Source organism: Ammodytes marinus (genome assembly GCF_949987685.1).
Source record: "Ammodytes marinus genome assembly, chromosome: 1".
Taxonomy (NCBI): domain Eukaryota; kingdom Metazoa; phylum Chordata; class Actinopteri; order Uranoscopiformes; family Ammodytidae; genus Ammodytes; species Ammodytes marinus.
Window position 1 is genome coordinate 7,257,357 of NC_137230.1, and position 12,589 is coordinate 7,269,945.

The 12,589-nt window shown below is 38.5% G+C and overlaps 1 protein-coding gene across 1 annotated transcript; it reads left to right on the top strand.

Annotated features, from left to right (window-relative positions):
- Nucleotides 1-1,672: 1,672 nt before the first annotated feature.
- Nucleotides 1,673-7,820, top strand: adgrg3 (adhesion G protein-coupled receptor G3). The gene is made up of 12 exons (XM_080033843.1): nucleotides 1,673-1,785; nucleotides 2,148-2,199; nucleotides 2,613-2,703; nucleotides 2,928-3,056; nucleotides 3,728-3,889; nucleotides 3,971-4,022; nucleotides 4,110-4,201; nucleotides 4,594-4,718; nucleotides 5,586-5,872; nucleotides 6,058-6,160; nucleotides 6,680-6,996; nucleotides 7,499-7,820. Exons 1-12 carry the CDS (start codon nucleotides 1,731-1,733, stop codon nucleotides 7,612-7,614), a joined length of 1,581 nt encoding a protein of 526 aa, XP_079889969.1. The 5' UTR covers nucleotides 1,673-1,730; the 3' UTR covers nucleotides 7,615-7,820.
- Nucleotides 7,821-12,589: the final 4,769 nt, after the last annotated feature.

Below are 12,589 nucleotides of genomic sequence, written 5' to 3' on the forward strand. Positions count from 1 at the left end.
AGATGTGAACACTGTAGCTACCATCATGCCTGTTTACAGAGCCTAGGCTGTGTATTAACACTGGATTCTTTTGTCAGTGCACACAGTAGGCACAGCTAGCTGATCATGAAAACATATTTACAGTGATTTTGACAACAAGCATTCTCCAGGATCGCTGACCTTTAACCTGTCTACATAGACAGGTTTGTTTTATGAGATGCCTGTGTTCACATTCTCTTCAGCTCTTCAGCCCATGGTTATATATCGTATGGTTATATATGTGTCTCTTTGTCAAAGGCTTCTTGATCTTCCTGTGGATCTGCCTGTCAGCCAAGAAGCAGAGGATGAAACATATGGAGGACAGAACAACCTCAGCTGCTAAGACTTCAGGAACCAAACCTGATTAGACCCTCTGTCCTGCCATTAGCCCGGATGAGATAACCCAGATGTGAACATGGATAGCATAACTGTGCTAATAGGCTAGCCCCCCCTTCATGTAACCATAGCAATAGTACCTCCCACATGTGATTCACCCCTCCCCCAGAACGTGGTGGATATTCCCCATGACTGTCAAACTCTTGATGTAAACATTGTTCTCTGCAACTTTAAAACTGTCCTCACAGAAACAATTGCCATTTGTCTTTAAGTTAACTCACGGAAACGTTGTACATAAATAAACCTGAAAAAAGTCTTAATGTATTTGTTTAAACCAATGATCACATACAATCTTTGAAATCATACGTATTTGGGAATTTCTAAGATGATATATTAAAGAATTGAGTGAATAGTGTTAATAACATTTTCATTTTCCCATGTGTGCTGCCAACCTGAAGTCAGTGTGTGGTGCTGGGCTGAGTTTCACTTCCCCAGCAAGCTTTGTCTGTCAGTTGACTTGTTGAACCTGGTGACTTAAGTATTTCGTATTTCTTACGTTGATAGGAAAAGAGTAACATTTGAAAACTTCCTCTTTTCAACTTTCCTCGAATTGAGTCATTGTAAACTATCCATACATCACCCTAACCCTAACCAGAGTCACATGGTACATGGTGGCTCATCTTTCTTTCAACATTAACTCTCTGTAAGCTTGGTTTCAAAGCTCCAATATTGATTACTGTTGAAACCAAACCCCCACAATGTTGAGATACCCTTACCCAGGGTATACAACTTTAAGATGTCCCCTATATAAAGTAGATGGCCATAATTTTTACCCCTATACTGCGAAAGTCATTACATTTATCAATAAAGTGATTCACCACATAGGCAAAAAAAACTCCCCTGAAAAGAGGAAGTACAAAGATAATTCCATGTTAGTGTCTAGCTACTGGTTGAATTTACATGATATTTGCATAGATAGTGATGTATTGCTACATCCATTAAAGTGTCATCACTGCAGCACAAATTGTATTATAGTCCAGCTTGTGCTGAAATATAAAATATGTTTATATCTTGACTGTGCTTTACAGGGCTGATGTTATACAAGCTTAATTACGAATTAAAGCCCCAAAGAGCTTGAGATTTGGAGGTTTAAAATAATTTGATCATTCATTACCTTTATATATGAATATGAAACCCGATATGAATCATTTCCTGTCACAGATGAGCTTTCCACCCCCTCTCCACAACCAACATGAAATGCAAGTAGATGTGAAACTCCCCAAGCACCTCACAATGAAAAACTCAGACAGAGAGCACAATAACAGTGTGAGTGGAACCGTAACATCTGAGAGGTGTTTGAGGATCAGTGAGGCACTATGTGGATTACTGTTCTCTTCGTCACACTTGTCTGGTTTTCACAGACCCAAGCTGGTGAGTAGTTTGCATGTGTTTATTGTGTGTCTATATGGCTGTGGGTGTATGTGGTGAATGCCATATTAACTGTTATACATTAAGGTTGTGGATAATCAAAGAGAGGTACAGTACAGTAAAGTCACTCATGGTCCTCTCCTGCCATACGTGAGGAGTTCTTACCCAACCATTTGTGCAATACCAAAACCAAATGTTTCCCCAAGTAAGTGGTAATCAGAAAACATAAATATTTCCTCTAATTTTCTCACTTAGATCCTTCACTAACAAGTCTTATTGGATTTTAACTGTTACTCTTTCATCCAGAGTGTCTTATCATATAGGCTACTCTACTCTATTTAACTTGTTATCTATCACTCTGACAGAGTACTGCCAAGATGTCCTCGAAGATTGTCAACATACTGATTCCTGGACCAGGTAACTCGCACACTGCATACTACTCAAAAGCACATGACCAATGATGAGCATATCAGTTTTAGTTTTTTAACTCGTCACAGTGTTGTCTTGTCTGAAGAAAAACTAGTCTCAACTTCCAGCTTTTCAGGAACTACATTCACATGACTGTGTATTTCTCTGTTATACCACACTGTTTTGAAATGACTTCAAAAGCCACAGGGGTGCACAACTACCTCAACCCTTAAATGGCTTTATAATAATAATCGAAAAGTTTTTCACATGGTAGTTATATTGAACATAACCTAAAGATTACTAAATTGTATTGTTTGTTAAAATAACTTGAAATCTGAACATATTTAAGCATTGTACTATAATGGTGTAGTCATAATAACTGCATGTTTGAATTGCTAAAACCCTGAAATGTATGTTGCTAGTTGTTATGAGAACAGCATTACAACCTGCATAACAAGAGGACGTATACGTATGCAGGGCTACGCCTCCGGCTGGGTGAACTCGTCTCAAGAGGTGAGGCCATATCTGGAGTTCCAGCTCTTGTCTAAGCTGGCTTTCAGTTGGTTTTGGAAGAAAAACAATATGAGTTCTTGCATATAAAATATACGAACAGATAAACAAAACAGGAGAAAGACATATTGTATTTTATTATATCAATTCTTTCTTTTATCATGTTTAATACATGTTTTGCTTTGTATAAAGTCTAAAAATCTAGTTTTGCCCTTTTTGGTGTGCAGGCTGAAGTGAGGCCCAGTCGTGAACACAGGGTTCACATCCCATCGTCAGCTCTCCAGCGGAGCAGAGGAGCTGCATTGGATGAGGTGGTGCGGGTGGTGGCCACAGTGATCAACAGCACTTACTTTAAGGTCAGTAGCTCTGAAGGTACAATGTTAGAGATGTCTTAGGTGAGACTAGTTGAACCCTCCTCGATTGCCTTGAATAATTCAATACTAATCCCAATTGGATATACAGTAGGCTAAGTAAAGAGAAGGTGAATGAAGTCAAGTCAAGTGTATTCGTAGAGCCCTAAATCGCATAACATGCCCCAATTGAAACGCATAGTTGTTGAAGTGTGCAACCATTTCAAGACAGTGCCAAACTATGAACAAAGTGAACACAGAATGCATAAGGGCGGTCGGTAGTTGGCCTATGACCCAGAGTAAAGAGCTCAGTAACCACAAGTTTGCTAATTTGCTCTCTGGCGAGAAAGCTCTGTTGCAACTTGCCTGTACAGTATACTGCTTATTTACCCAAAGAGTTGTAAGCATTTTGAGATTGAAGAGTGCATGCTGTTAATACGGTGTGTTGAGAAGTTAGATAAATAAGATGGTGCTAGTCCATGCAATATCTTGTATATTAGCATTAGCATTTTAAAATATACATTTTCTTGAATCAAATTTATTTTAGAATGACATTGATGGTCATATACTGTTTTTAGGCCACTACATATGCTTACTCTGATTTAACCTACAGTATATGACCTCAACCCAATAGTAATGTTTCATGTCCACTCTGCATCTGTGTATTCTCATTGCAGGTAAGTCGCCCTCCAAGAGCAAGGGGGAGAGGGTTAGGACCCAAAAAAGAACCCATGCAAGGCACTGTTGTGGGGGGGCTTGTCCTGGCAGTGAGGGCAGGGCACCATCATGTCAGCGACCTCCCCCAACCCGTCAATCTAACCTTCAAATACAACATAACGGTAAAGTGACAGGGAACCGGATAGTATTAAACCTGGAATATGGTATCTATCGACTCTGCTCTAATTTTGAATATGTTTCAGATTGAAGACGACCCTGTGTGTGTGTTTTGGCAGGAGCTGCTGAATGGAACAGGTGGGCTACAAATGCTACTGTAGGCTACATGCTCTTAAATAGATAAAAATACCTTGTGATTTGTTCATTACGCATTTTTTTTTTTAGGTTTTTGGAACGCAGCAGGCTGTGATACCGATAACACCGGAACTCAATGCATTTGCAGCTGCAACCACCTGAGCTTCTTTGCTGTGCTTGTGGTAAATCAATGATAAAAGACAATTTTCTCAGCATACTGAAATGTGTGAATGTGCTGTAGTAAGGGTGTTAATGTAGTTTTTTTTAGTCTTTCCAAAATAAAAAATACAAGAACAAAAGTGTAAGGGATAGAACTAGCCTACCAGTATCCAGTAATGACTCAACTTGTCATTGGTTTGAAGTGTTACAAGGTACAATGTTATACTACTAGGAGTAAGTTTTACACTCTCATATAAACGATTAGTGGCACATACTTGTCACTTGGGGCAGGTAGGGTAGCCTACACAGTTGGGTTATGGAATTGTCAGTCGTTTCCATTCAAAAGCAGTGCAAATCTTAAACGTATAGGCTGCCATCAGATTTGAATTTTTATCGTATCTTTTTTCTGCTCCAGAACCCTGCATTATCATCATCCGTGGATAAAACTAATGCAGTGTACCTTAGCTACATCACCTACATCGGATCAGCTGTCTCTGTCGTCTTCACCATCCTCAGCTTGATCGTCTGTATATGCCTACAGTATGTTTTTTTTTTCTTTTACTTCAGATAATTATATCCAATTATATTATATATTTAATGATATTAAAATATTAAAGAATATGTGAAACATAATGTTTAACAGAGAGGACCTCTTTATTCCTCCTGGTAGAGGAACTGAACCAATGGCAGCTATGTTTGAGTTAATGGTTTATTTCACAGGAAGACGGTTTTCTCATGCAAAGGTCAAACCACATGGGCATGCACGTCAATGTACTATATGAGGTTTAATTAAACCACACTTGCCTGCAGCCTTTGCACAGTGGTGCTTTATATGTTGCAAACATATCTGTTAGATAGGGTTAGGGTCATTATTTCTCAATCGCTGAGAATGTTGACAAATTCTAATGATTAATATCAAACGTACAAATATGGTGGTTGTTGTCATTGCGGTGCAGTAGTCAGTCACCCTGCACAGAGGGAACAAGACGTTTAGAGTTAAGTTCAGCTTCATATTTCATGTGTTTTACACTCAGCCACCACATTATCATCCTGGAGTGACATGGTGTCTCCCTCCCCATTTCTCTTCCCTCACTTAATATGCTCAGTTTTCTGTGTATGTATTAACTGTAGCAAAAGATTTACCATTGCAATGTTATATGAACTTTAATAAATGAATGACTTTATAGGAGTAATGTAATATGATTCTATCATGCAACAAAGATAGAATAGAATAGAATAGAATTTTGCTCATACCATTTACTATAATTGCCCTTGCAATGAACCAAAGTGAATTTCCTACCATGGTGTTCAGTTCAAAATATCTAAAATGCAGGTTAGCTATATCTGCTAAAAAGGCTATATAGAAATAGTCATGATATACATAAATGATACTGTTCCCTTTTCCAGACGGTGGCGTCCAGAGAAGGCCATGGGAGTTCATATGCAGCTAACAGGGGCACTGCTCTGCCTGCACCTCAGCTTCCTGCTGTGCTGCTTCTGGGGGCAGATGGGTGAGAGTGAGGAGGAAGAGGAGGGCTGGGTCTGCCGTGGTCTGGGTCTGTTTCTACACTGGTCCCTGCTGGCTACCTTCAGCTGGACGGCTCTGGAGGGCTTCCACCTCTACCTTCTGCTAGTCAGAGTCTTCAACATCTATGTGAGGAGATACCTGCTCAAACTCAGCCTGGTGGGATGGGGTGAGTGGAGGCTGCTGCTTGAGACTGCCTTTCTGTCAGAATGTATATGATTGTGTTCCTGAGCACAAAAGCCCCACATTCATTCAGAGTGTGTCCTCGTTTAACCAAGTGTTCATACAGGCATATTAAACAGTTTAGTCGGGGCTCGTTGAAGTCAATTCTGTGTATGTCTTGTCTTCATGCAGGAATTCCTACAGTGGCCACAGTGGTTTGTGGGACTTTAGGTGTTTATGGCAAAAACAGTCTGGAACTGAGGGGCGACAACCATCACAATTCAACAGTCAATATGTAAGAAACCAAGGTTCATTGCTTTGATTTTACATTATTCCACCACACAGGAGGTTTAAAATAAATTATGATTTGAAGACAATATCATCAGGAAGAATGGTACATTTTCAGATTGAATCTTATTTTTTTAAACAATATTTTAAAATAATAATTTAAATGTATATGTATCCCTTTAAAAAAAATAAGGATACATTCTTGACACTAAACTTAAACTGCATCCTAGCTGCTGGCTTTAATGGTGACAGCAAAATCCAGCAAACAGCCATCAAACAACCATAACCTCATTTCAGCCAGAGCCATAACCTCATTTCGTTCATATGTGTTTACTCTCAGTTTGAGTGATAACATACATAGCATGTTTTAGTTATTTGTCGACATAAATTGTAGATATGATTTTAGTTAAGTAAAAAAAAAAAAAAAAAACTGTACCAATAAGCAAACTATTTGGAATTCAAAAGTTATTTGATCTAATTTAAAAAGTGAAACTTCACTTTTATTTTTGCTGGTGTATTTTTACAGGTGCTGGATGAGCAGCCGCTTCCCACAGAGGCTTTTAGTCAGCTACATCACCACTGTGGCCTTCCCGTGCCTGGTGATACTGTGTAACTCCTGCATGCTAGGGCTGGTGGTGGTCAAACTGCGCGGGCTAAGGAGAGAAGGTAGCACAAGCAGTAAAGGGAAGAGCATGAGCAGAGAGAAAGGGTTATGGAAGGACTGTGCCACCGTGCTGGGCCTCAGCTGTGTGTTGGGCCTACCTTGGGGCTTAGCCAGCACCACCTACCTGCCTATCTCCCTCCCTGGGATCTACCTATTTACTATCCTCAACTCTATGCAGGGTCAGTATGTTAACACACATATAAATATATTATTTATATATATAATATATAGCTCTGGAAAAAAATTAAGAAACCATTCCAAATGTTCAGTGTCTGTCATTTTACTATTTATTGGCATATGTGCTGTGCATGTATTTACAAGAACAATTTTCACATTCATGTACCTTCTCTAGTATTAATTGAGCAGTATTAAACCACCGTAATGTCAAGCGTCCTCCGAGTTTCTACCCGCGTGAGTAAATGCAATGTAGAGTAATTCTTGTTAGCTAAAGAATTTACCCCAAATTCCATTTTATATGTTTGAGTAGAATGAACATTTTGGTTTTATTCTATAAAAACAACAGTTATCAAATTCCCAATAGGAATATTGTCATTAGGAGCCTTTCCTACTAAGTAATGTAGAAAAATCCAAACTGGTCTTTTATTTTTGTTCCAGAGCTGTATATGTAAAGCTTTAATGATTTGCTGAATTCAGATACTTTAATTTATTTTTATTTTTCAGGTTTATTTATGTTCCTGTGGTGCCTGGCTCTCACCTGCAAGTTCCGATCTGACAATAACTCCTCCGTCAGAGACCCTTCCTCTCAGAAAATGATAATGACCAGTTTCAATAACTGATATTCACAGCCTGAACAAACTTATTACCCTTTGCCTATATTAGGTGTGAGTGCACAAATGTTCTATAATATATTGAGCCTCATTGAACCCCATATAATGATGTATTGGTATTATTAGCCTAGTAATATCAGGTGTGGACAGGCACATTTGATCAATGCTTGTGAATTGATGAATACAACATTCTCTCATTGTCTTTTCTGAAAAAGTTAGCATTATAATACAACCAAGTTAGGATGTTATGTAAACCGTATTATACAACAGTGATTATTTGTTCATGCTTTTCCACATACAATCAGGTTGAAAACAATACAAAGACAAACTATTTTATGTTTTACTCTATCTATTTCATTGTTTTTCCTAAATATATGTTTATCCTGAATTTGATGCCATCAACACATTTCAAAAGTTGGGGCAGGGGCATTAACAGATTGGGAAAGCTGTAGAATGTTTAAAAAAAACTGTTCCTGTTTGGAACATTACTCATAAAAACATGTTAACTGGTAAAAGGTGATATCATGATGGATGGATATAAATAGAGGCACATGTGTGCTCTCTGTTGGCTATTCAAGGTTGTACAACCCTTGTTAGTTGTTTGTATGAACAAAAAGAATGTTGGAATATCCTAATATTAGCCAAAGTTAATAACTTATACAGAGGGAAATGTTTACTCTCCTATATGTATGAAACATAGACTTGTATTGACTGCTGCCCAACTGTCATTCCAAGGAATCTGTATTTACAGAATGGGATACCTCTTTCGTATCAGGAGTTGACACCCCACCTACCCATAGGCCTACACGTAAACTGGTTATGTAACTAGGTCTACCTGCAGTGACGTGCAGTGAGGTCAGTCAATGGGTAGGCACTGAGTTTTGAAAGCCAAATTGCTTAAAACCTATATATTACAATTAATTCTGATTAACACTTAAAAAAACCTAGTGTCAAATGTTAATAACACTATCAGTGTTATTTTCGTCATAGTGTTAAACTTCAGTAACACTTGTCAGTGTTATATAGTCACTAAATTTGGTAGCACACAAAGTATGATCGAAAACTTGCATAACCTTAACCCTTGCATTTCGCTCTAATTACCTTTGATCATGTTATCTTGGTCTCAATTAATATTATATCCTAGTGTGTGCAGTAATAATTATGGAAAAATGAATAGGGGTGCACTGATTGCAATTTAGACAAAAGAATCTAACCTGCCAATTGCAATTTTTTGCTGATTCAGAATTATTATTATTATAATGTCCTTCTGTTAATTAAAACCAAACTTTAAAACATTAAACATATCCTATTAAATAAATAAGTATACATATTGGTACAATTTAGGATAAATTAAATAGGTTGTTGTGAATGTGTTGGGAGTAGCTTTTCAGTGGCTTATTTAAAACTTTGTTTAAATAGACTAGGATACTGTTGACTGTTCGCTGCAGCTGAAGGAGTTACCTTTCAAGCTAGAAAAAAGCCCTAACTTCCTGTTCTTACCGGCTTCAAAATAAAAGTCAACTCACGTTTGGCTATTAACAGGCTTTTAATGTGAAGGCGCACAGGAAATGTTCTGTTTGTACACGCGCTAACTTAACTGCGGTAATGTGCCGTCACCTTCCGGTAATTACCGTTGGTGAAGTTTTTATACCTAGAATCGCTGCACGAGCACACATCTTTCACCAGCCAAAGTGGAGGGTGGACTCAATACTTACTTGCCTAAGTCTACATTTACCCCCATTTGGAGTGTTAATGTAGAGCACTCTAAGCAGTGTTGTGCAGCGCTCCTCTGTGTTTCAAAGACAGCCTCTCCTCATTAGCAGCCTGTCACACTAGTGAGAATGGATTTGTATTCATCATCGCACGTGATCAATTTCAGTAGCAAATGCGATCAAAACTGTCAGCCCTGAATTACTATTTATGGAAACAATGTCATCACCTTGACTAGTATTAAAACCGTCATTGTAGTTTTACATTGTGGACTTGTGTCATATCTGTTTGTATCAGCCGCAGCAGCTGTCACACGTGCGGTAATAGTTTGATAGGTCACTTTATAGGATATTAAATATATGAATATAACAGACAGACAAGTTGTTGAAGGGAAAGACCTGCTAATAGAGGAGTTGGGTTAACTCATAAACGAGCTAGTAGACCGAAAAACAGCCTTTGTTCAATCCCAGGGTGTTTGTGACATAGTTAGGCTAGTTATAGTTATAGGCTACATAAGACTGTGCTCATCTCTCACACAGCCCATTAAATCATATCTTATGTTATCCGCTGTTCTGTCAAAATGGACCTCCTCCTTACAATAAAATCTCTCTTGACAAGTTTCATATCGAAAGTAAACGCAGCATTAAGCGCAGCTGGTGTCGTTTCGGTTGTCGTCAGGTAGAGTCGCTGTAGGGCACGCAGAGCAGCGTCTTTGCGAAGGGTTTTCATGTGAATAAGAACTTGAAAAAGCAGCAACGAAGCTGTTTGAGCTGTAAATACATAATGTTGAGTGTGTGTTGTGGATTTATTTTTTGTGAGAAGTGTCAAAAATCTGGGTCTCGCTGTATTACTCAGGCTGCACTACAGTGTCTATTCACAGGCGCGATCCCACTACTGAGCGGCACGGGGGCTTTGGCCTGCTCCGTTTCCGACCTGGGCCGGTGCACCCCTCCTTAGACGACCTGGTGGTCCCGAGCTCCCCCAGGAGCACCATATCGATACCGAACTTAGTGCGGACACCCGATCGGCATAGTCCACTGCAGCTCAGATCTCCTGAGCTCAAACGATCCGCCAGACTCAGCCTCCCAGTAACTTGGATTACAGGCGCGCGCCACCGCACCCGGCTACTGATTACTGTGCTCATAGGGTTTTTGGCTTGACCAGCGTGACGTCATCACACAGCACGCTGAAAAGGAAGATTTATTTTTATTAACAGATGCGCAAATTACAGCACAATACACTGTTCAAACAATGTGTTATGTTTCAATCCATTCATTTATAAATATTATTTGCACAAAGATTAAGATTAAAGCATCTCTCACACATAAAGAAAATGTGTATAGGTCTAGCCTACTTAACCTAATTGTTTTTTGTATGTGGCCTATAAATGTGTATCTTATATACTATCTATGGTATAAACTCATGAATAGATCAGAAATGAACACAATTTGGAAATGGAAACAGGAAATCATACATCATATGGGTGTATGACATAGGCCTATAAGCCCCCCTAAAAAGGTTAAAAATAAATTTTCAAATATTTGACATGAGAATGATTGAGTTTAGTTGTACTGATTCTTGAATTTCTCTAAATGTATCAGGTCTTTTAGATTTTTAATTGAAATATGTATTTATTCACCAATTTGTTTAAGTCTGTGCATACAATTGTCATATGGTGTGACATGAAAGTTTTTGTATTTAAATTATGATGGGATATACTTGTCTTAAGTATACTGGTTTTATCACAATTCTTCATCTTATCTTCATTGAGATTCAGCATTTCCTTGTACAAAAACATTACATTTTGCATTATTTTTCTTAATCATCGCCTAATGTAAGACATTTGGGAGGCCTATTTGAGATTAATTCCAATATATCCTGTTATAAATCTAACAAAACTACTTGTCAGTATAGCTTATAGTATTGTCTATGTGTTCCAGTGAGATTTTATAAGTAATCACTGAATAAATAAATTATAAAGCCAGAGTCAAAAAAGTAAGAGAAGTTGAACCGGTAATTCAAAGCACGGAAGTTGTCGCCCCCCTGTGGCCACATACCGCAACTACAACCGTGTATAAAGCTAGCCGTAATCACATACAAGTAATACTCCCGGTTAAACCTTTCAAAATAAAACGTTATAAAACTAGACAGATTTACATACAAGCAATACTTCCGGTAGAGCAAAAAAAAAGTTAAAGAATTAAACGCATTCAATTGCAAACACCAAGATACAACTGTAGTTTTCTCTTAAGTGTCTAAAAGCAACTGCTGCCACTCTGCCCAGCTCTGTGTTCATAATTACAGCAATTATGAGTATGACGAATTGACGATGCAAACAATAACAGATATTTATTTCACATTTGGGCATTACTGGCATTTTTTTGTGAATAGAGATAAATAGAATAGATGGATTATGTTTTTTTTTTAAATATCATCACAAATGCTTTAGGCCTATCTGAAATATTAATAGTTCACTTAACACACACACACACACACACACACACACACACACACACACACACACACACACACTAGATAAAGACAAATGTAATACAATTAAATAAAAGCGCTTCTTAATTTTGCAAAAAAAACTGCAACCATTCTCAAGACCCAACCATGCATAAAACCTCCAAATTAAAACACTTTAGCGTCACACCATATGATTAGCGTCACACCCATAGATAGTATATAAAACCACACCATATGATTTTGTTTTATTTTGAAAGGTTTAAACGAAAACTTTTATTCAATGAACAAATAAAATTAAAATATCAAATCCAGTGTGATGGCTAGGTCCTTCAGGTTTCTGGGAATTCACTTCTTCAGAGATTCACAGACGCTACAACAGCTGCCAAGGCTTCTGCAGAAACTAGAGCAGCTCACACGCTCACGCACGCACGCTCACATGCACGCACGCACACACGCAGGCACGCACGCACACACACAGGCAGGCACGCACGCACGCACGCACACACACACACACGCACACCAGTTGAAGGAGCTTGTTTCCACATATCTCAAACTACAGTCATCTAAAAGTCAGTTATCTCTTCATAGTGAGATAATTTTCGCTGTGTGTGTGTGTGTGTGTGTGTGTGTGTGTGTGTGTGTGTGTGTGTGTGTGTGTGTGTGTGTGTGTGTGTGTGTGTGTTCCATTCCCCATCCTTCTCTGCTATTTAGTTTGGTAGAAACAGATTGAGGGTGTATTCACACTGGGAAAGTCCGCTAGTTCACTTGCTTTGGTCCAGACCAAATAGAGTTTAGATTTTTTTTG